At 38.5% G+C, this 27,682-nt stretch overlaps 1 protein-coding gene across 1 annotated transcript; it reads right to left on the bottom strand.

Annotated features, from left to right (window-relative positions):
* CREBL2 (cAMP responsive element binding protein like 2) lies at positions 1–26,891 on the bottom strand. The gene is made up of 4 exons (XM_047065357.1): positions 26,593–26,891; positions 7,062–7,259; positions 5,500–5,644; positions 1–3,119 (listed from the first exon to the last, which is right to left on the bottom strand). Exons 1-4 carry the CDS (start codon positions 26,605–26,607, stop codon positions 3,115–3,117), a joined length of 363 nt encoding a protein of 120 aa, XP_046921313.1. The 5' UTR covers positions 26,608–26,891; the 3' UTR covers positions 1–3,114.
* Between the last annotated feature and the right edge of the window lie 791 nt (positions 26,892–27,682).

Genomic DNA, 27,682 nt, shown 5'->3' with positions numbered 1-27,682 from the left:
TCTGGTGAAGATATTTTATTTTTCATAAAAATATAATTGTACAATGCTCTTCAGAGAAAGAAAATACCCTCAATGCCCCCCAATACCACATGGATTAATAATCTTCCTCTCTTTCAAAACTAAATATGTAATTGATAATATGCAACTGATTTCTTGTGAAATATAGCATTGATGTTTTAAATTTCTTTGCCTTTGTTTGAACTAAAAGTAAATCCAGTTTAAACCTATGCTTTTTGTAATGAGCCAAATCAACTCTATCATAATTCAAAGATGATGAAATAAAATGCTAAATGGTGATGCTGATAAATACTGTCAAGTAGCTGAAAAACAGTGATATGAATTTGCTGCAGTAAGACAGATTCTGATTTAGATACAACAGACAGGTTTTAGACGAAATAGAAAAAAAAATTTAAGAACATCAACTATCTCCTAAAACGTGACCTGGCCAAACTTATTCCATCTTATATTCAGTTGCTCTAATATATGGCAGGTCCGTGCTAAGTTAATGACAGAATATGACTGGTCTAAATACACAAATATATACTTTCCCCTTACCTTCCTTTCTTTGGGAACAACAACAACAACATTACTCTTTTTACTCAGGGAGCAAAAAGAACAGCGCTGATCCAGAGGGACCGAGCTCAGTGATTCTCTCCCCCTCTTCTGTTCTCTCTCAGCCTGTATGTTGTCATTACAGAAAGTGAGAGATGCTAGGATTTCAGTATTGCTGCTTCCTAACTGGAATGGGAAAAGAAATGCTCCAGCTGTTTTAATCAGTGACATTTATTAACATGCTTCAAGTGGCCAAAGCGTGCAGCCAGCACAACACCCAAAGCAATCAAAACATTCCTTTTTAAGACCAAGAAACTTTGTCTTGGTATGATCTACTTTAAAATACCAAAAAGATAGGTTTAGGAATAAACTTTATAGAAGTTGTAATTTACTTTCATCCAAAATTACACATCCTCTACCTGAGGACAAAGTCACTGCTCTTGTAAAGATACTGGGGGTGGGGACAGAGGGTAGCTCAAATGACCCTGTACTTTAAAATTACAACCAGAGAAGAAATACTTCAAGCACAATGGAGACATTCCATTGAAGAGCCACATTCATTTTGGAATGTTTGCTTTGAAAACAACTCTTCTGGGGAATTCAAAAGGTACTGAACAAAAAGCAACACGTAGTAAATCTTGGGTTGTTTTGCAAAATAAAAATATACATTTGAGTAGACCAGATGGCAAAACCATACCCATTACAATCTGAACACTATATTTAAAACACTTAAACTCTGAAGGTCTGGATATTAACTATCCTCAATCTATCTATATTTGTGATCCTAGAAAGACATTAAATACTCTTAAACCCCCAGTCCTCCAAAACACAGAGAGACCCAACAGGTTGGGCTAGTGGTATATCAGTAGTCACACAGGACTAGACTAGATCTGAGTTTGCAACCTACACACAAGAGATCTTCAGGAACGTAGGCTAAGGGGAAGCACTTTATTGAAACATGGCCTAAGAGAAGAGGGGAGAGTACCTTGTAATCTGAAACTATGTGGTCCATCTCTTGTTCCACCTCAGTCTGGAGTATGATGCCTCCTCTTAAACTGCCATTTCGTAAGAAAACATACTGTGTAGAAGCCAAATATTTGCCTCGGTAGAGCAAAGAACAATTATAATTTAGCAGCAACAGAGAACACAATTCCTGATTTAACTATGGGACAGAGAAGAAAGAGTGATAAGGTGTCTCACTGGGGAAACTGAAAGATACCTAGTCTATTTGCATGTAAAATATTATGAGCTTGATTCCTCAGCCATTGCTCTGTTGGGTAGTCAGGAAGAAGGTCAATGTAGCTGTAACCGGAGCTGAAAAGAACTACTCTGCCGTTCTGTGCTCCCACCAGGCCATCTGGCCGTGGTGCTGTGACAACTCTAGCTCAGTGCTTCATTCCAGAATGTAGACATGGTCAGGGCCGAACCAGAGGCACACCCACAGTGTGTTTCTTCCTGGCTCAGAACACATTCATCACAAAGCTCATGTCAGGGGAGAAACTAAGTGTTCTGGTTATGCCTACAGCCATTAGATCTACTAGCAATTTCTCCCTCATTTTGTTCCAGATCTCTTGAGGCAGAAACTCGATCTCAGCAGCTAATTTCATCCTATTTTCTTTAGAAAAAGTGTCCGAGTTAGTTGACTACACAAGGAAATGTGTGTGAACATTCACTCCTACCCTCCCCACATACATATATAGACATACAATAGAAACACATACATACATACATTCTCTAAGTTGTCAAGATGGTGTATGCTGATGAAATGCCTAAAGGGTTACTTCTTGCTTAAAAAGAAAATTTGACTAATTATTCTCCAAGTATGGATTAGGCCCTAGCAAACTTTTATAAATATAGTTCGAGAAGACAGCAACGAAAGTTTTAAATAGAGGCTGTCTTGAGGGCTTTCCTGATGGATTTTGTGAACACGTACATTATTCAAAACAGGCATATCATTATGGATTATAAAAATAGAACTGTATATATTTGTTAATACATATTCACAGCTTATGCTGGAATGGCTCACAGGAGAAATCATGGTTCATGCAGAAAATAAACATTACTCAAGTAAATATAAACAAATAAGATTAGGTCCATTAAGGCTGAGAACTTAATAATCAGCCCATTTGGTTTCTCTTTGTAGGGCAGTCAAAAACATAAAAGAAGGTGACACCTAAACATACATACACATACAATGACATGAAATACATGGAAAGAATATAAATTAACCAATAAAGCAATGTGGAGTTAAGGTGCAAAAATACAATCTTCACCCACTTCTCTCTACTCCTGTGTTTTCAAGCATTACAACATGTTAACTGCCACCGGTGGCAATACCAACCAGAACAGGTCTGAATGTTTATAAATTTTCTAAGTGTTGAAAGTTAAAGCAAAATCCTTTGGGATCTATGATCACACATTTTGGTAGAAACTGCAGATTTACAGAGATGACTACTGAGCAGTAGGTAGTAAATGGAGCCAAGAAGTACAATCTTGCCCATTCATCCTCCATAGGAATCAGAATATTGGCTTCAATCAGCTACTCATCATTTTATATAATCTTCACCCTAAAAAATAAATCATAGTTACCAATGTAAGAATGTTTGTAAGTCAATGAAGTTTGTTTAATCTGTTTTAAAATGTATAAATTTTTTGGATCTACAGAATGTATTTAAATGTACAGAATTTAAAATGTATAAATGTTTAGGATCTACAGAAAGGCTTTTTAAAAATACAGATTGCAAGAAAATTGAGCTGATTTGGCTTTTTTTCATTAATTCAATTTAGATTAAAACAAATGTTACCTCATGTAATAAAAGCTATCAAAAACCAAACCGTTCGCTTTTACAAAAATATTTTAAAAGATAAAAAATTTACAGCATTTTCTTATAACTGTTTCAAGTGCTCCCAAAGCAATCACAATGATAAAGAAACCAATCCATGACATCTTCATTATAAAGTCTTTACAGTGTCTTCAACAAATGGTCCTGGAACAATTGGATATTCACATGCAAAAGAATTAAGTTGGACCTCTAACTCATACCATATAGAAAAATTAACTCAAAATGGATCAGTGACCTAAAATATAAGAGCTAAAACCATAAAACTCTTAGAAGAAAACATAGGGGTAAGGTTCTTCATGACCTTGGATTTGACAATGGATTGTTAACATATGACACCCAAAGCATGAACAACAAAAGAAAAAATAGATAAACTGGACTTCATCAAAATTTAAATGTTTTGTGCACCAAAGGACACTATCAAGAATGTGAGAAGGGGCGCCTGGGTGGCTCAGTCAGTTAAGCGTCTGACTTTTAATTTTGGCTCAGGTCATGATCTCATGGTTTGTGAGAGTGAGCCCTGCATCAGGCTCTGTGCTGACAGTGCAGAGCCTGCTTGGGATTCTCTCTCTCAACATAAATAAACTTAAAAAAAAAAAAAAAAGAATTTGAAAAAAACAACCTATAGAATGGGATAAGGTCTAGAATCTGGGAAAAATATAAACTCCTACAACTCAACAACAAAATGAAAAACAACTCAATTAAAACTTGGGCAAGGGACTTAGACATTCCTTCAAAGAAGATATACAAATGGCCAACAAGCATATGAAGAGATGCTCAACATCATTAGTCTTTAGGGAAATGCCAATCAAAACCACAATCAGATACTACTTCACATCCTAGGATGGAAGGCTATAGTTTTTAAAAATAGAAGGGCACCTAGCTGGCTCAGTCAGTGGAGCATGCGACTTTTGATCTCGGGGTTGTGAGTTCAAGCCCCATTTGGGTGTAGAGATTGCTTAAAAATAAATTTTTTTTAAATAAGGGAAAATAAAAAGAGTTAGCAAGATGTACAGAAATGGGAAGCTTCATATGCTGCTGGTGGGAACGCAAAATATATCAGCCACTGTGGAGAACAATTTGTGGTTCCCTTAAAAGTTAAATATAAAATTACCAGAAGACTCAGCAATTCCACTTCTAGGTATATAACCAAAAGAATTGAAAACACTTGTACACTCATGTTTCATATCATACTGTTCGGGAGAAACAAGCATCAACAGATGAATGAACAAATAAATTGTGGTACACATACCTAGCAGAACATTATACAGCCATAACATGGAATAAAGTACTAATATATGCTACAGTGTGGATGAACCTTGAAAATATACTAGGTGAAAACAGCCAGACACAAAAAGTCACATATTGTATGTTTCCATTTGTATGAACTATCCAGAATAGGTAAATCCATAGAGACAAGTTGCCAAGGGCTGGAGGGAGGGAGTAAGAATAAGTAACTACCTAATGAGTTCAGGGTTTTCTTCTGGGGTGATAAAATGTTTTGTAACTAGATAGAAGTGGTGGTTGTACAACACTGATTGTACTAAATGCCTCTGAATTATTACTTTAAAATGGTTAATTTTATGAATTTCATATGAATTTCACCATAATGAAAAAAAAACCCCTGCAATGATGGGCTCCTGTACTAGATACAGCCTGGACTAGGTGAAGACAGGTTCTTCCCATTATAGCTGTGTGACCCTGGGCGTCTTAACCAACCCCTCTGCTATTTCTTCATCTACAAAATAAAAAGTGTAATTCCTTAACACAATTATTGGAGGAAAAACATAAGATAAATATAAGTGAAAGGATTCTTTAGGCTGTAAATCAAAATACAAATAAAATTCTTATGAACAATAACTAGAATGTATACTCCCATTTATGGACTAAGTTTACTTTAAAAATTTTCCATACATTTTTCAGTTGCTGTTCATCGAGCCCATGTAAAATTCATCTCAATATTTAGAATCTAACACCATTTCACTTGCTTATTAGTATATTACAAATGACATCAACATTTTATTTAATGACATAAGGAAAGTGGTCAATGGAAACCCTACCTTAAAACGCTCCTCTAAATATAAACTCTCCCACTCATGGTACTCACAGGAATTGCTATTAGCATCTGTCTTCCCAGCTTTCATGTGCCTGCTTGAGTTCTGCTGAGATTTGCTCTGCTCTTCTCCAGTGAGTAGGGCCTTTATTTCAGAAGGGATTTTTCCTTGGTCCATTGCCATGCACCACTGCTTGTACTGAAACATGTAAAATATATTTAAGTAAAATTTTACTAGTCAGAGTTCAGGAACCAGGGGTGGAAATCCCAGACAGAAAAACTCCCATAACTAGAGGTCACACTGGCTGGTGGGAATCCTATCCCTCCACTGTATTTCCTGTTTATAACCTAGGACATGTATGAGGCCTGCCATCTTTCAGAAGAGGGTAGGAAACTGCTGCTGAATCTTCTAGTGATAAACTGTGGGTAGTGCTCAGATTAAGAAGGCCCTTCTGGGGAGGTGCCTGAGTGGCTCAGTCGGTTGAGCATCCAACTCTTGATTTCGGCTCAAGTCATGATCTGGCTGTTTTGTGGGTTTAAGCCCTGCATTGGGCTCTGTGCTGTGTGTGAAGCCTTGGAATTCTGCTCTCTCTGCCCCTCTGCTGCTTACACTCTCTTGCTCTCAAAGTAAATAAACTTAAAAAAAAAAAAAAGAAGGCTCCTCTGGTTAAAAGATTCTCTCTTCCCAGTGTGCCACTAATTAGAATTCATCTCTTTTTGCTGTCACATTATCATTTCTACTCCTAAAATAAATAATTTTATAATTTCCCTTCTCTTTCATAAACATTCACTAAACATCTGCTTTCTGCCAGACTGTGTAGTATGGACTTTGACGTATACAAAGATCAGTCAGTTCAAAGATCATGCCCTCAAGTAGCTTCCACTGCAAAAGGTAAGAAATAACTTGCAGCAGGAGTCAAATTCAATATATGTATTTTTAAATCTATTCAATAGTGTTTATCTGAACTCTCTTCAGACCCCAACCTTATTTTCTTACCATTTAAAATGCTGAGGTCCTAGTTTTGTGATGATCATAGTAGTATTCTCTCTTGTCTCCAACCTGTCACCTCCTCCCCTGAGCTTATAGTGAGATTTCTATTCTCTTTTACATTTCTACAGCCACCACCCAAAGTCTGGATGAATAAATGACCAAAACATGACAAATAAATAAATCAATATGCTGAAACACAAATGGTATATATACTATGCATATTGTTACATATTGTTATATTGCTTTTTCCACTTAGCAATATATTGTAAATGCCTTTCTACATTAGTAAATATACATGTGCATTGTGATTTTTACTGCCTGCAAAGTAGTCCAATTTATGAATGCAGTATAATTTAACTAATCCCCTATTATTGTACATTTGTGTTATTTTCCATTTTTTTCCTTCAAAAACAATCCCTCAGTGAAATAGTCAGTCACATTCTGCTCCCACAAGCTACTATGCAAAACTGCTTCCTTGCTTACGTCTTGGCTAACACACTAATACTCTTTCCCATATTTGTCAAACACATACGTGAAAATTGGTACCTTCATATTTTAATATATATTTCTTTGACTACTAAGCTTAGGTTGATTTTTTCAGGTGTTTACTGGCAGACTTTCTTACCATTTCCAGTTCCTCTCTGAGGGCACATATGGCTCTTTCTCGACTGGATACCAACTCTTCCAAATACTGGTATCTTAGTTTTTTCCTGGCCCGGCATTCTCTTGCACTCTGCCGGCTCCTCTCAAGTTTTGCCTTCAAGTCAATTTTGGCTGGCTTCCGACCACGTTTGCCGGGCTTCTTAACTTTACCTCCAACCACCTTCGCCAAGAGAGAGAAGAAATGGTTTTTTTCTCTCAGTTCTGTTTCTAGGAAAGTGACTATGGCTGCACATTAGCAAGGAAAACATTTACAAATAATAAATGAAGCCTATGAAACTAAGAAAGCATAATCCCATGACATGCCTCATGAGTCTTTGCTTCATGTTATTGTTTTCTTTCTGATACTTCTAATACTATGAGTGTGAGAGAAGAAATTCTGTAAGTTTTCATTATTTCTTCAATGATAAACTTTAAGTCATTTAACAGTAAATTTTTTTTTTTAATTTTTTTTTTCAACGTTTATTTATTTTTGGGACAGAGAGAGACAGAGCATGAACGGGGGAGGCGCAGAGAGAGAGGGAGACACAGAATCGGAAGCAGGCTCCAGGCTCTGAGCCATCAGCCCAGAGCCCGACGCGGGGCTCGAACTCACGGACCGCGAGATCGTGACCTGGCTGAAGTCGGACGCTTAACCGACTGCGCCACCCAGGCGCCCCAGTTTAACAGTAAATTTTATGAACCATGTATGGCTAGATGCTACAATCTAAAAGATGGCCACTGAATATTGTGTTCACAAAGAATTTCTGACTTGTGAAAATAATAGGTAGAAAAATCAATATTTAAAATTATAGGGGTGCCTGGATGGCTCAGTCGGTTAAGCATCTGACTTCGGCTTGGGTCATGATCTCACAGTTTGAGAGTTCGAGCCCCACGTCGGGCTCTGTGCTGACAGCTCAGAGCCTGGAGCCTGCTTCAGGTTCTCTCTCTCTCTCTCTCTCTCTCTCTCTCTCTCTCTCCCTGCTCCTCCCCCATTCACGCTCTGTCTCTCTCTCTCTCAAAAATAAATAAACATTAAAAAAAAAGATTTAAAAATTTTAAGTTCAGTGTAATCTCAACCTTATAAAACACATAGAAGAAAGGATGTTTATTAAAAATTCAATGCGGATTTCTTTGACAGCTTTCTCTCGTCTATATTTTTTATTATTTCTAAATGTTTATAGTTAAAAAAAAACATAAAATTTGTACAAAAATTGTGTGTGCGTATATATATATACATTTCATATATATATATACATTTCATATATATATATATATATATATATATACATTTCATATATATATATATATATATATAAATGTATCCTAAGAAATTTGGCTATGAATTCCCTCTTCAACATTGATGAGCCCAAAGGAACACACAGAAGTCCCTGACATCTTCAGGATAATTCTCTCCTGATTTTAGAAGCCTATAATTATAACCTTAGACTGTCTCAGGAGATTTCAACTTGCTCCCACTGGTCATAAGACATCTTTTCAATAACTCTATTCATTTACCTGCACAGGCACAATTTTTTGGTGACTAGCAAAGTAATTTAATCTTCTTCATTGTTTAGCTTTGGAACCTCCCCAAGTTCTTACACAAGATGTAACTATGAGGTAAATGTGATGATTTTTTAAATACACGAACCTGAACTTGTACATCAAATAAATTTTCTTTAAAGCAATTACCTTGAAAGGGGTTACATTTATTCCAAAGAACAAGCTTTTTGGGAAAGTGCTTTTAGAGCTAGTTTCTTACAAGCTACAATACAGTCGAGTCGGCCTCAGATTATCTACTTTATCTGACAAAATTCTGAATTATGTCTAGTTCTTTCTGAAAACTACCCTCAGAAAATAAAAATGACATAACTTCAGTATTCTGAAAGGAATACTGCTGAGGAATACTGCTGAGGCTTTAAAGGCAATTATAAAAGAGAAGATGCAAAACTCAAATACTGACAAATCATTGAAATAAAGTAGGGGCGCCTGGGTGGCTCAGTTGGTTAAGCATCTGACTTCGGTTTGGGTCATGATCTCACAGTTCATGAGTTCAAGCCCTGCGTTGGGCTCTGTGCTGACAGCATGGAGCCTAGAACCTGCTTCGGATTCTGTCTCCCTCTCTTTGCCCCTCCCCTGCTCGTTTTCTCTCTCTCTCTCTCTCTCAAAATAAATGAACTTAAGAAAAAAAAAAAAAACTCTTAAAAAAAAAAAAGTAGAAGCATTCCCAGTAACAAAACTCAAACTCAATATTCATGTGGGTATAAAAACTCTCATTTGCTTGTTTGTTGCAATCACTATTAATATCACACATGAACAATGCCCAATACCCTATAAAGATCAGATCATTACTAAGTATAATGGTTAGGTTGAAAGCCAAACTGTAAATATGAATGAACCACATTGACTGGACCCTGTGTCATATAACATGATGGCCAACCACTGCATCAAGCATTTTATAAGGCAGCTCTGAAATGAGACTGAATTCTCTAAGACTCTGGGGAAAAAACTTTCTTTTCCACCACTCTTGTAAAGCTAGCTGCTTCAGTATTCCCAAATTAGTTTCAACTTTTCAAAAACAGATCTTTTAAGCTTTTTATATTATACACCATGTTTTTATTCCAACATAATAATATACACCTCAGGAAACTGCACAATTTTAATAAAATATTTTGAAATCATCCTACATTAAAACAAAGTATATTTGCTATTGCTACAGTTTTTAAAAAGCAATATATTTACAGCATAAACTCGAGTCTACAGAGACATAAATGATAATCATATCTATTCTTTATGTAGTAAAGTGAATCGTCAATCATACAACACTGTAATCTAATACCTCGAATATTGCTGTTTTTAATTAATTCAGGAAAGGCTGCCTTTGAGAAGCCAGCAAGAGGACACAGTGTACTTAAGAGACTTCAATGATTTTTGAAACAAACTGAGCACGGTCATAAAAATCAAACAAAAGTTATATCCTTTTGTTTAGTTTTCATGATAGTAAAATTATTTCACTACCTTTTTTTAAATTAGAAAGCAGAGTAAATGAATCCAGGGTTCCTGTATTTTATGTCACCTCCTATAAAATTACGTTAAAACCATATGTTTAATTTTTCCTCAATGGTAGACTGAATTTTTAGCTTTTGGTGTCAGCTAAAATCTGATTAGTATACCAGTTTTCAAGAGAGGTACGTTGCAGGATTACTGTAAGTCTTAAGTATAAAAGCACCAGGTAAAGAAAAAGGTATTATACCAATGTGGGTTAGTAGACTACTTGCCTTAACAACTGAACTGCATATATTCATAAGCCATAATGATTAGGGGAAGCTTAGGAGAAGTTAGTGAAAGGAACCAGAAACTAAAACTGAAATCAGTCTCACAAATTCCTTAAATATCTCTGGCCAAAAATCATTCTTACCAATTTTCATTAAATTTTCACAAACTCAGTGACAACCATATTGTCCCTTTGCTCTCCTATCTCTTCTGTGAGGAAGCACATTAATGTTGCTAAGTAAAAGTACTGATTTTTATGCACCAACACAAACTCCAAAGAAAACTATGAAAATAATATAACATTTAGCTTTTTCTATTCTAGTCTTATTTCTATTGACATAGAGCCACATGAAAATATAAATAGCTGTCTTTAAAACAGTGGAACCTCTTTATCCATTACCCATTTTACTTCTTTTTCCTCCCCCAAACACATTTGTGAGCTGGAAATAGGAAGCCCCAAGGGAAACACTCAGAAAGTCTGTCTCCCTAGCTCTCATATAAAGAAACTTGCCAGCCATTGATTTTTTCCTTACTCTCCAGAGAATTTATTACACAAAGGTAAAATAGTAGAGATGCTAGATTTCACTAGGGCTTTTGCAATACCACATCTGTCTTCATTATTATGTTTAAAATGTTCAAGTCTGTTTATTATAAGCAAGTAAGAGTGAAGGTCCTACTTTTCTGTTAACTACCTGTTTTTTTATAAACACTTTCTCCATTGAGACAAGCTAAAACTGGATGTTCTGATTTTTAGAAAGTAAGCACCAGGGACTGTCATATAATTCTTAGTACACAGCAATAACTATCTAATAAATATGGCAGATAAAAAGACAAAAGACATTCCTAAGTAACTAATGGGTCAAAGAAGAGATCACAAGGGAAATTAGAAAACTACGTTGAAATGAAAAGAAAACACAACATACCAAAACTTTATGAGATGCAGCTAAAGCAGTGCTCAGAGGGAGCTGTAAATGCTTAAACTAAAAAGAAGATTTGAAATCAATAACCTAATTTTCCACCTTAAGAAACTCGAAAATGAAGAACAAATTAAATCCCAAGCAAGCTGATGGAAGGAAATAACAAGTATCAAAGCAGACATAAATAAAATAGAGGTTGGTAAAACAATAGAGAAAATCAATGAAACCAAAAGTTTCAAAAAAATCAACAAAATCAACAAACCTTTGGCTAGACTGGCCAAGAGAAAACATTCAAAATACTAAAGTCAAGATGAGGGGCGCCTGGGTGGCTCAGGCATCCGACTCGATTTCGGCTCGGGTCATGATCTTGGGGTCGTGGGATTCAAGCCCTGTGCTGGGCTCCGTGCTGTTAGTGTGGAGCTTGCTTGGGATTCTTTCTCTCGCCCTTTCTCCTCCCCTCTGCTGCTTGTGCTTATACTCTTTCTCTCAAAATAAATAAACTTAAAAATAAAAAGACTGGGTTAAAAAAAAAAAAGACTGAAAGAGACATCATCCCTATCAACTTTACAGAAATAGAAATGGTTACATGAGATACTATGAAAAATTATATGCCAAAAACAAGATAACCTAGAAGAAATGGACAAATTTCTAGAAAGACACAAAGTAGCAAAACTGACTCAAGATAAAATAGAAAATCTGAATAGACCTATAACAAATAAAGAGATTGAATTAGTAACAACAACAACAAATTCCCACAAAGAAAAGTCCAAGTCACTTCACTGGTGAATTCTACTAAACATTTAAAGAATTAACACTAAGTTTGTATAAACTCTTCCAAAAAACAGAAGAGAAAACAATATGTCCCAATTCATTCTATGAAGCCATTATTAGCTTGATATCAAAACCAAAGATATCATAAGAAAACTACAGACCAATATGTTTTCCGAATATAGATGCAAATATCCTCAACAAAATGCTAGCAGATTGAATCTAACAACATATAAAGAGGATTTACACCATAGCTATGTGCAACTTATCACAGGAATAAAGGTAGGTGTAACAACCCAAAAATCAAATACTGTAATAATAGATCATCTCAAAAGAAAGAAAGGGCCAAAGTTACATTTTCTTCTCAAAAGACTCAGAAAAAGCACCTGACAAAATCTAACACCCTCATATGATAAAAAAAAAAAAAAAAAAAAACAAAACCACTCAACAAACTGAATAAAGGGAACTTCTTCAACCTGATAGAGGGTATCTATGAAACACCCACAGCTAATATCACACTTAAAGGTAAAATATTGAAAGCTTTCCCCCAAAGATCAGGAAAAAGACAAGGACCTTGCCTTCTCTCATTACTTCTATTCAACACTGTATTGTATTAGAGGATCTAGCCACAGCAATTAGGCAAGAAAAAGAAAGAAAAGTCATTCATACTGGAAGGGAAAAAGTAAAACTACTTTTACTTGAGGATGATATGATCTTGTATGTAGAAAATCCTAAGGAATCCACAAAAAACTATTAGTGCTGATAAATGAGTTGAGCAAGGTTGCAAGAGACAAGATCTATAAACAAAAATTAGCTCTGAACAATGAACAATCTGAAATGAAATCATAAAGACATTCATTGAGAATAGCATAAAAACATACCATTTAGAACAACATTTTAGGAGCACCTGAGAGGCTCAGTCAGTTAAGCATCTGACTCTTGATTTCGACTCAGGTCATGATCTCACGGTTTGTGAGATCAAGCCCCAGGTCAAGTTGGGCTCTATACAAACAGTGCGGAGTCTACTTGAGATTTATCTCTCCTTCTCTCTCTGCCCCTCCCCTGCTTGCTCTCTAAATAAACATTTAAAAAAGGAACAGCATTTTATTGAGGGTATTTGCATCTATATTCAGAGAACATATTGGTCTATAGTTTTCTTATGGTATCTCTGGTTTTGATACATGCTATAATATTGGCCTCATAGAATGACTTAGCAATAATTTAACAAAAAAAAACCCTGCAAACCGTATGCACTGAAAACCACAAAACATCATTATAAGAAACTAAAGATCTAATAAAAAGAAAGACATTCCATATTCATAGATTGAAAGACTTAATATTGTTAAGATGACAATATTCCCCCAAATTGATCTGCAAATTCAACAAAATCCCAGGTGGGGTTGCCTGGCTGGTTCAGTTGGTAGAACATTTGACTCTTGATCTTGGGGTCATGAGTTTGATCCCCATAGTGGGTGTAGAGATTACTTTAAAAAATACCAGCTGCCTTTTTGCATAAATTGACAAGATAATTTTAAAAATTATATGGTAATAGAGGGACCCCAAATAGCCAAACAATTTTAAAAAACAAAAAGGTGGAGGGCTTGACTTACTGATTTCAAAATTTATTAGAAAGCTACAATAATCAAGATAATGTGGTACTGGCACAAGGGTAGACACACATATCAAATGAAAAAGAATTGAGAATCTGGAAATAAACCTTAGATTTATGGTCAACTGATTTTCAGTAAGGTGCCACAACAATAGAGAAACGGGAAAAGAACAGTCTTTTCAATAAATGGTGCTGGGACAACTGAATATCTGCAAGCAAAAAGAATTAAGTTGGACTCCTACAACATGCCATATACAAAAATTAACTCAAAATAGAACAAAGGCCTAAATGTAAGAGCCACAATAACTCTTAAAGGAAAACATAGAGATAAATCTTGTGACCTTGGATTAGGCCACAGTTTCTTAGATATGACACCACAAGCATACTCAACAAAAGAAAAAAATTGGACTTCAAAATTAAAAATTTTGTGCTTCAGGGGCACCTGGGTGGCTCAGTTGGTTAAGCATCCGACTTTGGTTCAGGTCATGATTTCACAGTTGGCATGTTCATGCCCCACGTCAGGCTCTGTGCTGTTAGCTCAGAGCCTGGAGCCTGCTTCAGATTCTGTGTCTCCCTCTCTCTGCCCCTCACCCACTCATGCTGTCTCTCAAAAATAAATAAACATTAAAAAAAATTTTTTTTATGCTTCAAAGAACACCAATAAGGTCAACACATAGAATGGGAGAAAATAATTGTAAGTCATACGTATGATAAGGTATTTGTATCCAGAATATACAAAGAACACCTACAATTCAACAAAAAGATAAACTGTCCAATTAAAGTGTAGGCAAAGTATTTGAATAGACATTTCTCGAAAGAAGACATATAAATGACCAATAAACATATGAAAAACATTCAACATCATTAGTCATTTGGGAAATGTGAATCAAGGCCAAGAGATACCTCTTTATACCCACAAGAATGGTTATATGATAAAAAACAGCCAATAACATGTGGAGATGTGGAGAAATGGAACCCTTATACATTGCTGGTGGGAATATAAAATAGTAGCCACCTTGGAAAACCATTTGCATGTTCCCCAAAATATTAAACCTAGAATTACCATATGACCCAGCAGTTCTGCTCCTAGGTATATCCCCCCAAAAGATGAAAACATATGACCACATAAGAATTTGTACAATGCATGTTCATAGTACCGTTTTTCATGATAGCTTTTAAAAAAGTGGAAACAACCCAAATGTCCATCAACTGATGAGTGTATAACAAAATGTGGTGTGTCCATACAATGGAACATTCATTATTCAGACATAAAAAGGAATGAAGTACATGGTTCAACACAGATGAACACTGGAAACATTATGCCAAGTGAGAGAAACCAAACACAAATGGCCTCATACTGTGTGATTCCATGGAGCTAAAATGTCCACAAAAGGCAAATCGATAAGAGATAAAAAGTAGATTAGTAATTGCTTAGGGCAGGGGAGGAGAGAATGAGGAACGACTGCTAAAGTGTTTCTTTTGTTCTTTTTTAAATTAACATAGTTTGCTTTTCAGAGCTGTTTTAGGTTTACAAAAAATTAAGCAGAAAGTAGAGAGTTCTCACATATCTCCTCTTTCTCCACTCTCCCAGTGTCCCCTATCATTATTTTTTTGAGAGAGACAGAGAGACAGACAGAGACAGGGCATGAGCAGGGGAAGGGCAGAGAGAGAGGGAGACACAGAATCTGAAGCAGGCTCCAGGCTCAGAGCTGTCAGCACAGATCCCTATGTGGGGCTCGAACCATGAACTGTGAAATCATGACCTGAGCCAAAGCCAGACGCTTAACCGACTCAGCCATCCAGGCATCCCCCAGCGTCCCCTATTATTAACATCTTGTAGGGGGTGCCTGGGTGGCTCAGTTGGTTGAGTGTCCAACTTCGGCTCAGCTCATGATCTCGTGGTTTGTGAGTTCAAGTCCCACATTGGGATGGATCTCTGCTGTCAGCACAGAGCCTGCTTCAGATCCTCAGTACTCCCCCACCCTTCCCCCACTCCCTCTCCCTCTCTCAAAAATAAACATTAAATTAAAAAAAAATCTTGCATTAGTGTAGTACATTCACTATAACTGATGAACTAACGTTGATATGTTATTAATAAATCCATAGTCTACATCACTCTGTGTTGTATGGCTCTCTTGATTTGACAAATGCACATATCATGTATCTGCAATAAAGTATCATACAGAATATTTTCACTGCCCTAAAAATCCCATGTCCCACCCCTTCTTCCTTCCTCCAAAATGCTGGCAACCATTTATCTTTTTACTACCTTTATAGTTTTGCGTTTTCCATAATGTTATATAGTTGGAATCACATGGTAGACAGCCTTTTTAAACTGGCCTCTTTCACTTAGCAATATGCAGGTAAGTTCCACCATGCCTTTTTGTGGTTTAATAGTTCAGTTCTTTTTATTGCTTAATAACGTTACTGGGGTGCCTGGGTGGCTCAGTCGGTGGGGTGTCCAACTTCGGCTCAGGTCATGATCTCACAGTCTGTGAGTCTGAGCCCCACGTTGGGCTCTGTGCTGACAGCTCAGAGGCTGGAGCCTGTTTCTGATTCTGTGTCTCCCTCTTTCTCTCTCCTCCCCTGCTCATGCTCTGTCTCTCTCTTCTCAAAAATAAACATTAAAAAAAAAATTAAAAAAAACACAATATTACATTACATGGATATACCACAGTTTGTTTACAAGGGTTTCTTTTTAAGGTAATGAAAATGTTCTGGGAAGATAGCAGTAACCATTGCACAACTCTGTGAATGTACGGTTGGCCCTTGAACAATGCAAGGGTTAGGAACACTGATCCCCAAGCAGTCACAGTTCCACACAAAACCTAACTCTTAATAGCCTACTGATAACTGGAAGCCTTACTAATAAGATAGTTAATACATATTTTGTATATTATATGTATCGTATACTGTATTATTACAATAAAGTAAGCTAAAGAAAAGAAAATATTATTAACAAAATCACGAGGATGGCTTAGTCGGTTAAGCATGTGACTTCAGCTCAGGTCACGATCTCAAGGTTCATAGGTTCGAGCCCCGCATCAGGCTCTGTGCTGACAGCTCAGAGCCTGGAGCCTGCTTCAGATTCTGTGTCTCCCTCTCTCTCTCCCCCTCCCCCACTCATGCTCGGTCTCTCTTTCTCTCAAAAAATAAACATTAAACTTTTTTTTTTAATTAAAAAAAAGAAAATCATAAGGAAAATACATTTATAGCATGGCACTGTATTTATAAAAAACAAATCTGCATGTAAGTGAGCCCACATGTTCAAACCCATGTTGTTCAAGCGTCAACTGTACTAATAAAAATCACAGAATTGTACCCTTTAAAAGGATGAATTTTATGGTATGTGAATTATTTTTCAATAAAGGCATTATCTTAAAAAGACAGCTGTTATTAAAAAAATGCGTGAACCTTAAAAAGCAGAAAGAATAATAGAAAAGGAAGAATCAATGTGGCATAGAGACACAAGCTTATGAGAAGAAAGAATATTACAGAGGGGAGGGGTCAAGCATAAGGGTTCTAATTTTGGAGCTTAAAAAGGCTGAGAATTAACATACAACGACTGGATCTAGCCAAGAAGGAGTTCCTGATAATTCTAAATTTAACCATTACAGAGAAAAAATAGAACTTAGCCTGCAAAGGCCTGAGTGTGGATGGCACAGGCTTCCCAGTCAACAGGTTTAACTTTTGTAGAAAGAGGAGCTGCATGCTCTCCAAGGGTTCTTATTAGGAAGGCTCCAGTGTCCAGATTAAACCCTATTCCAAAGATTCTTGGATCATTTTACTTCTAGCTTTTTAGGAGCTAACAACAAACACTTAAACTCAAGGCCAAACTGGAGTATGCAGGAAGAGAGCACTCACCATGGACAAGGCCTTGAGTGAGGCACTCTACCTGTTATCTCATGTTATTTCACACCATTTCAGTGAGGGAAAAGCCATCTTCTTCAAGTAAAGAGGGGAAAATTATTTCCTCTATTCAACAACCATTTACTGAACACCTGCCATGTCCCCAAATTCTGTGAAACTCCAGGAATATTGATATAAGAACATAGGGTCCTAAACTGTAATGTATATAGACTCATAAGGCGCAGAAGACATGAAAAAAGCAATAACATAATAAAAGACAGGATATCAGGATATACAGGAGTGATGGTGGTAGAAGGATACATGTATACACACACATACCCACACACAGATATGCACAGTGATCTCTTTTGTTTTATAGATGGCAACATTTTAGTTCAGAGAATTTCAGTGTCAGAGCAGGGTCTAGGACCTAAGACCCATGATTTGCATCATAGCAACTTGTCACAAGGTAACTCACTATCATAAGCATAACTATTCCCCTCCAGATTTCATGGTAGGACTCATTAACTTGATCACATCATGCCCTGCAAAGGCTCGAAAACTGACAGGTGCTTTATAGGCACTGCTCTATTAATGCCATATATCTTTCATTTACTCCAGCTCACTGTGGCATTAGGCACTTGATGGAGGGTGGTGGTGAGGAGGTTAACTAACAAACTTTCTCATTTTATGCTTCCTTGAAATCTCCCTCTACTATTGTGGCTCTCCATACCCACCAACTGAAGTCATGCCAATCTATTCCTTTATAAAATCTGAGTTAGCTCTTCTTCTCTCCTCCTACTGCCTATATTAGTCAGAGCTCTACTCACAGATTATCACAATAAGTTCTCAGTAGGGCTCCCTACCATCTCTCCTTTTCCACTCCCACCTTCCTAGTTAATCCATCCTGCAAAGAGCTACCAAATTAACCTTTCTTTTCAGTTTATTAAAATAACGGTGTATTTTCCTTCATTGTAAAAACGCAGTATCTGATCATTACAGAAAGAACAAACTCCCTTTGGCCATGTCACTCTCCAGCTCAAGAGAAGACCTCTGACTCAGCACTGCTTACTAGGTCACTATATCCAGTATATCACTTTCCTGTGGCTGCTCTAACAATTACCGCAAACTTGGTGGTGATGAAAGCAATAGAAATGTATTCTTTCTGTCTGTTCTGCAGGCCAGAGTCTGGAAGGATGGCACTACTTCTGGAGAGCACAGGGGAGAATCCATCCTTGTCTCTTCCAGCTTCTAGGAACTATCAGCATGCCCTCATTTGTGGCCACGTCAATCCAATCTCTGCCTCTGTGGTCACACCGCCTCCATATCTGTCTGCCAAATCTCTCTCAGCCTTACTCTTATGAGGACACCTGTCATTGGATTTAGGCCCCACACAGATAATCCAGGATAAATTCTTCCTCTCAAAACCATTAATTTAATCACACTCCCCCCCACCCCCCACCCCATAAGGTAATATTCACTTTTACCATATAAGGTGATATTCACAGGCTCCAGGGATTAGGACACAGATATTTCTTTTCAGGGGCCACTAGTCAGCCCACTATATCCAGGCTCCTGCTAACCAAGGCAATCTTCTCTTTCATTATTCCCCAAAGGGGAATCATATCTAGTCATGCCTCCTTAGGACCTTGCCTCATCCCCTCCATTCCCATCTATTCAATATCACCATTTCTCCAAATGTTCCCTCCACCTCTCTACCATCCAGAATGGCAAATGTTATGCTTTCTTTGGTTAGGGGATCAGCTCTAGCCTTCTTTCTCTGAAGCTCTCCCTGACAATCACCGTCTTCCCATATGTCATTTTTCTTCTCCAAATGTCTGGAACATATACTGAACACACTGAATTTATATGTTATATTGCTTTTTGTTTGTTTGTTTTTTAGTGGCCTCACAGATTTAAGTTCTATCTCCTCCAGGTAACGTGAGCTGCTCGGGCACAAAAGCTGTGTTTTCTGCTTTCCCAATCTCCACTGTATCCAGCCCTGAGACAGGCTAAATTTAAGAGGCATTTATTAAAAGACTGATAATTGAACGAATAAATGCAAAGAAAAATTAGGACTATTCAAAACTGACTTAAATTGGTGTCATTATCAGGACTGCCAACGTATAGAAGCTATAAAAAAAAGAAAAAGAAAAAGAGAAAGAAAAAGAAAAAAAAAGCTCCCTCATAAGGGATATAAAATCTGAAAAACCAATGAAGAACTCTTAACCATTTTACCACCCTTTTTGCACTTATTTACATCCTAACGCTCTAATTCTTAAGGCAACTCATAAAAGTTTCAAGCTGTTAAGTCTAAGAGGATTATTGCATGTACATGAAGTGGCAGCAACAGCCCCAGCTAAAGACAAAAAATAGCAAGGGGGTTCACTTCACTCTTTTTAAAACATAAAGTGAAAAGTTATCTCCAACTGATTAAAGAACAATAAGATAGATAGGAATGTACCCAGCTACTGCTCTTCACCACTTTAAAGAAAAAACAGGTAGCTGCATTTTCATTTGGTGTTAAGACTCCCGTAACTTCCTTCACAGCTGTGAGTTAGGCCTTTTATTTACCAGATCTTCAGAAACAAAGGTCTAATCACATCTTCCTGCTGCTAACCTTTCTGCCAGTTTTTCTAGTCAACGGAAGGAGAAAGAAGATAAAGTAGGCCTCTCTGAACTGAGAGTTAACTCCTGCCTCTCCTCTCCCAACACCTATGCCTGTTTGAAGCTAAATATAATACTACATAGATTTCAGCAATGCCTGAAACTGTTACAAACTGACTCACTAGGAGCGGGTCTATACCTAACTGTCTTTGCTTCCCCGCCCACCTCTTTCTCAACCGCTACATTTTCGCTTCTACCCTATCACTCCAGGGAAAATTCTCTTGCTAGGATCATAAATAATCCCCTATTTTCCAAATAGAACGGATACTCCTCCCCAACCCCCCCTTTGCTGTTTGACTTTTTTTGTGGCATCTCATATTAAAGTCCCCTCTTTAAAATTTTCTCTTCCCTTAGATACATGGCAGAACTGCCTTCCCCCTTTTTTTTCCGGTTCTCCTGGATCACTAACCCTCTTTATTTTGCGGAGTTCTGTTCCTCAGCCTCTTCTGATCATTCTAGTCCAGGGTTCTGTCTTTTTAGCTCTCTCTTCTGTCCACATCCTTCATCCTTGAAGGATTTTATGCATGCTACATCAACCACAACCCAAATTACAATAGCCTCAATATGGTCTTCAGCTCAGGCCTTTCTTACGAGCAATCTAAACTGATGAGGGGCCAGAAAGGACTAGCATTTACTGAGAACCCGTGATGTACTAAGTTCTTCTGATATGGGCTCACATATATACAGCTGACTCTTCAACAATGCAAAGGTGATGGGTGCCAACTTCCGAACAGTCAAAAAACCACCTGTAACTTTCACTACCCTGCAAAACTTAACTATTACTAGACTACTGTTGACTGGAAACCTTCTCAATAACATAGTCAATTAACACACATTTTGTATGTCATATGTATTACATATTGTAATCTTACAATAAAGCTAGAGAAAAGAAAATGTTAAGAAAATCATAAGGAAGAGAAAATATATTTACAGTACTATATTTATTTTCTAAAAATCCACGTGTAAGTAGATCTGGGCAGTTTAAACCTATGTTGCTTAAGGGTCAACTGTTCATTTTTTAAGTAAGCTTTACGCCCAACGGTGGGGCTTCAACTCACAGCCCCAAGATCAAGAGTCACATACTCTACCAACTGAGCTAGTCAGGTGCCCCAAAGGTCAACTGTTATTACATTTAATTCTCACAATAATTCATTAAAGTTTTATTAATCCATCCAGTGAAGAAATTCAGTTTGGAACAGATTAAATAATCTGTTCAAAATCATAACAGCTTGAAAGTGGTAGAAATGAGATCTGGTCTTTGGTTATATGCCAAAATCCATGTTCTTCCCTAATCGGACCCTCTGCCTCTAGTCTTATGCTGGTTCCTACATCTTTACCCTAATCCATTCTCCATATAGACATTAGCATTTTTTCCTTTAAAAACACAAATCTGATATTGTCACCTCCGCTTTAAAATCCTTTGATGGCTCCCCAACATCTATAGCCTTGGTTTTCAAACTTTGGCAAGCATATGAGCCAGTCAACTGGCGAGCCTAATTAAAATTCAGATTCCCACGCCCTATTCCCAAGATCCTGGGTCAGCAGGTGTTTCTTTATTCCACATTTTGAAAAAATACTGACCAAAATATGTTAGCTTAACTTGCCAGGCATATCATGATCTGGCCCCAGATTATTTTTCCAACCTTATCTCTGCCTACACCTTTACTTATGCTTTATGCTCTAGCTTAGGAGTCAGCAAACGACAGCCCTGATGGAAAGCAAAGCCCAGCCTATTGACTGTTTTGGTAAATAAAGTTTTATTAGAACACAGCCACACCCAGTCATTAAATCTGCCTATGGTTACTTCTGTGCTAAAATGGCAGAGCTGAGTAACTGCACCAGAGACCACATGGCCAGCAAATAATTACTATCTGACCTTTTACTGAGAATTTTTTAATTCCTGCTCTAACTTCTACCATAGTACTTATTCAGTGCAATATGCTTTATTTAGTACAGGCATCTACTCTTACCGCTCCAAAAGCACTTTACCTCTATTGCCCTTATTTTTTACCTCACTATATTGTAATTATTTTTCTTTATGTCTGCTTAGCCCACTGAAATGTAAGTTTCCAAGAACAGTTATAAACGTTATCACTTTTGTGTCTCTGTCTAGCACAATGCCTTTACATATTATGTGTCCAACAAATATTTAATGAATTAATGAATAAATGGACTTTTCTGAAAACCTTAGGAGAGTGAATTGTTCTAAATAAGGATATGTAAACTTAGATTTCAGCTGGTTTCTGTAGTATTAAAATTGCTCCTTAGGGTTAAACCATCTTTGAGGTACCTTAGTTAAAATATACAGGCAGTATAGGGGTGCCTGGGTGGCTCAGTTGTTTAAGCATCCGACTCTTGATTTCAGCTCAGGTCGTGATCTCATGGTTCCTGAATTTGAGCCCCACATGGGGCTCTGTGCTGACAGTGCAGAGCCTGCTTGGGATTCTCTCTCTCTCCCTCTCTGTCCCTCCCCTGCTCGTGCACTCTTTCTCTCTCTGCCTCTGTCTCTCAAAATAAATAAACTTAAACATTTTTTTTTTAAATCTTAAAAAAATATACGCAGGCAGCCTAGAGAGGAAAGGAAGGTACATTAAATCTGTCAGAGATTTGTTTAGTAGAGGAGCTGGCTCTTCTGTTTTAGTCTCGTGGAAAGCACTGATGAAGAGGCCGGAAGAAAAAGCAGAGAATGTCTGAGTTTTGTGGCATTGCTCAAGGAAGGTGGTTCCAACTGTAGCAAAAGATGGATAAAGGGTCAATAGGAGGGACTTCAGGGGCCAAAGGACAGGTCCAGGAATGTCAAAGAGATTCTTTGGCCAAGTTAAAATTTTTGTGAGAACCAACACTACTCAGAACTGAATGGAACAGAAGACCTTGTCTTCTTACCTAAGAGGTAAGGAAGGTGTAAGAAAACTCATTTGTAGAAAATCGTGTGTAATACAGGTAGACAGGAAGAACGAAGGAGAACAGTATCCATATTAGCATATTGTGGCCAGTGTCTGACCCACTCTCTTGTCAGTCACTCAACTGAAGCTTGGTGCCCTAAACTGTCAGGCAATATAATATGGTAGTCTATTACCAGCTTAGTCTGAGGCAGGAACATATCTAGTCTAGGATATTTCAATTTATATTAGTCATTCATTCAATAAACATAGAAGTCAAATGTAAAATAAAAAGTAAGAACCTTCTATGATCAAAGCCTCTGAAAATAACATACGTTAATTTTCTTTGTAATTGAATGCAGCAGATCAGGAGGAAGCTTTCATAAAAACAAGCACTTTTTACTAGTAGACATGCAGGTGGGCTCAGGAGACTATCTTTCTCACAATCTGACAGTTAAATGCAGAGTTTAAGTTCATTTGAAGCCCCATCCCATTGCCCTTTCCCATTGGGGGCATAGTTAGGAGCAAAGGGTAGTGTAGGTATAAATATAAACATGGCTCCAAATGTTATGCAACAGCGTGCAATTAAGAATTGCTAAAATGAGCATCTCAGGTACCTACTGCACTGTGTCAACTACCAAGGAAGTCGCTCCTTGGTAATGATAACATTTTTTGTGCTTACTATATGTCAGACTCTGTATTCAATGCTTTATGATAATGTAGTACCTCTAATCCTCAGCAAAGCCTGTGAAAAAGGTATTGCCATTTAACAAATAAAATGGAAGCTCAGAAAGGTTAATTAGCCAAGATTTTTCCTTCCCAACTAGCTTAGTAGAGATCTACTCAGTCAGTGTTCGATCTCTGCTACTTAACACTTTCCCAAGCCCCCACTTTTAGATGCCCAATCTATCTCTTGCTTTCTTTTTGCTATTTGCCATTGTCTATATACTCTGGGTGGTTGGCTCAATAGAGCACATGGATTAACAAAGCCCAGGTATGTCAGGGCAATCTCCTTAATGACACTCTGCCCCCACTTCCTTCAGTCACTATTAACAAGTACTCTATGCTGTGTCAGGCACACTGATAGTCGGTTGAAAGGCAAAGCTGCACTCCCATTCAAATCTGTCCTACTCTGACTCCAGAAAGCTGGATGGCAGAATGTGGAGAGCTCCTGGCACACTCACTTGTTGCCACTGATGAAAACAACTCAGAATACAGAATCTTTTTAAAGGGAGGTCCTCACATCATCATCGTCTTCTCCTGACCTGCTCATTCAAATACTGTCTCTCTAGAACTGCAGCTCCTGCCCACTTCATCCTCTTCCCGTTCCCCTGGCCTTGCTGTTGGCCAGTCTGTCATCCTTTCTGCCCTCCTGTCACAATTCCAGGCCCCAACTCTCACCTTCCCTTATACAGGAAAAAAGGGAACCTGAGACTCCATCACTTAAACATAATGTGAGGGGAAATGTGTTTTGTGTGTAAGTACATGTATATGCTAGGAGGAAAATACAATTTTGCAGGACTGTAACAACTAGAGCACAGAGAAAGGCAGGCCTGGGAGCTGCCAAAGACTTGTTTAAGGGCTGTTTCATACTGCCTGACTGCTGGAAGAGCGGTCCAGTCTTGCTGTACATGGCATTTAAATATTACTCATCCACAACTACGATATGTACTCAAAGTGAAAGTAGTGTATTTACAGAGGCACTATCCATCCAGAGACCTCTGAAGGGATTTCCTTCTGCATGATCATTAAAGATTTAAGAAACTGCTGGTTTCTAAATACTCTCATAAAAACAATCAATTAAAAAGAATGAGAACTGAGTTTGTTTTGCTTCCCTGTGAACCCTATAGGAAATAAATTATGGATAGTCTACCCCCCAAATTTAACTTCACTCTTTTAGGGAAAACAATACAATTTTATACCCTCCACCACAGTTTGCTAGTTTTAGAAATAACTCCTATGTGATTTTATAGGCAAGTCAAATAACTCAAAATCCAATGTATTTTTCTTGGGACTTAATTTGAGAGTACCAACGACTTTGAGAAAGTTATCAAATGTTTCAAAGGTCTGAAAAGTAAACTAAAAATTATGTAGAATATACTGTGAGAGCCTCAAATTAAGGAAATTAAAGAACAATGTTATTTTAGCATCCTTAAAGAGCTGTAACATTATTTTCTACAAAAGAGAAGGGATACGGTATTCAGATTTACTTTCAAAATCAATACTGAACAGTCAAGCTAGCAAGACTTTTATGGAAAATCATTTTCTAATGTTCCTGGAAAACTTTCAGAACTCCCTCTTTCTGTCTTGGAAATATCACTTCCTATTAGGGTTTGCTACTTCACAAGCAAACTGTTTCTCTAGGTGAGTCTCAATTTCAGAGTACTGCAGTGGGCTTTCCCTTCATTTATCACTTTTCTCAGAGCCTTCTGCAAGAACGGGAAGAGGCGATAATGTAGACTAACACAAACAGCACAGAGAAGCGAGAAGTGTTTTCATTCTAAGGACGGGTGAAACAAAAATGTGACCGCAGCAAAGTGTTACTGGTTAAGTGGAGGGGGACAAGAGCACCCAAACAAAGGAAAAAGCTAGCACGAGCAGTATGCCAGAGCCTGTGGAAAGTAGGACCTCTGAAAGGCAAAGAGGAGTAACTTCTACTTCAAAGACTGGCAAAGTCTAGCAGTCTGAGTCCTTAAAAAAAAAAAAAGTCCAATTTCTTAAACATGCCAGAACATCAGTAAGCTGATGAGTAATGAGCTGACCATCCCTATATCTTCATGAAATAAAACTGGACAACACTAATGTGGATAGACAGAAAGACAGGGTATACATAAACTATGTGAATTACCCAATTATGAATAATGCCTGCTAGAATCATAGGGATAAGTGATTTTTTTTTTTTTAATGGCAAAAGACGGATGGAAGTGGAATATTAAGATACATTACCAAGAAGGAATTCACTACTTTTCCTAGAGAAGGCTTTCTAGAGGAGGTTAGATTCTGGACGAATAGCAACAGGAGCTTCGCAGAGTGTTCCAACCAACCACAGGAAAATAGCTCATAGGGGGAGTGAACTGATTATATGAATGGGGCATTGAGTAAGGGAGCCTGAGAGAAGAAAGGGGAACCTTCAAGGGGAATAGGGCTGGTTCAGGGTGCCCTAATTAAGGTCTCCACACCGGAGAAAGTGTGGGAGAGGGCCGGGGAAGGCAAAAAGAGAAAACACGGTAGTTTCTTCACTTATCTCGCTAGGCAAGTCAAGGACTAGGGTTTGCGCTACCTGGAAAAGCTGACAAACAGGCTTGTCCGGGGAGTGAAAAATTTCCAGAGGAGCAGGCCCCTTCTGGAAAAACACAGCCCCCTGTTCCCTGAATTTCTGGCTGGGTACAGGGGGTAACAACTGGAGGCGCAGGGATGTCTAAGGCAGGTGTTTCCCGGGTGTTGGCGAGGCTACCAAGCTGAGGTTCAGCGGCGAGTCTAGCACTTAGCGACAAGCAGGCGGCGGCGGCGGCGGCGGCGGCGGCAGCAGCTGCGCGTGCAAACCACAGGACTTACCTTACTGTCATCCATCTCGGCGGACAGGCCGGCCTGGCCAGGCGCTCCCTCCCCCTCCCCTCTCCCGGCTCAGCCGGCCTGGCCGGGCCCGGCCCCCGCCCCGGGGGAAGAAGGGGATATGGTTCTGACTGTCTCCTCCTCTCGCCTAACAGTTCGCTTCCCTGAGGCCACAGTCACGGGGACGAGGGACCAGTTCAGGAATGACAGAGCGGACCCTGGAGGCGGCCCAAAACGCCTCCCTTTGCCGCCGCCGCCTCCTCCTCCCCCTCCATGACAGTCTCTGGGTGTGTTTACAGACTCCCTGGAGAGCCGCCCGGACGGGAGGGTGGGCGGGAGTACTGCACGCGGAATGGCCTCGTCAGCTGCCGTAGTCGGCGGCATTCTGGGGATTGTAGTTTTCCCTAACGCACCGTCTGCAAGGCTGACTAGGAAGAAAACTACAATGTCCACATAGCCTCAGCAAGGCGTCTGTTTTCCTCTTGCTTCTGAACGCGGCGGAGGAGGGGCTAGCCAGGAGATCAGACTACGTTTCCAACAGTGTGCTCTTTTGGACTTCCAGAGCTCTGGGCGCAGGTGGCGCGAGTTTGAGGCCCTGCAGAGGCGCCCCTGAAGGAGGAGCATTGGCAGCGGGCCCTCTTTAGGGATACCGAGGAAACCTTCAAGGTTCTTTATTAAAACAAAAACAAAAAATTGTTGCTTTGGGAAACAATTTGCAGTTCCTCATAATATTAGACATAGAGTTACCATATGGCCAACAATTCCAGACAAATGGAAACATACTTCGTGAAAACGTGTACACCAATGTTGTATCCTACAAGCATTATTCATAACAGCGAACAAGTGGAAACAACCCAAATGTCCCATCATTGTATGAATGGACAGGACAACTGACTGTGGTATATATGTTCAAAGGATTGCCAGAAGACCATAAAAAGGAATGAAGGACTGATACATGCTGCAGTGTGCATGAGCCTTGAAAATAGGCTAAGTGAAAGCCTACATATTGTAGATTCCATTTCTAATGGAAGGTCTAAGTAGGTACATTAAAGGAAACCAAGCAGTTGACCGGCCAGGGTTAGGAACAGCAGGG

This window comes from Lynx rufus, unplaced genomic scaffold, assembly GCF_022079265.1.
Source record: "Lynx rufus isolate CCGP_SWC_20201006 ecotype Redwood Valley unplaced genomic scaffold, mLynRuf1.p SCAF_7, whole genome shotgun sequence".
NCBI lineage: Eukaryota > Metazoa > Chordata > Mammalia > Carnivora > Felidae > Lynx > Lynx rufus.
Note: the sequence above shows the minus strand (reverse complement) of the source record. Positions and strands in the feature narration are given on the sequence as shown.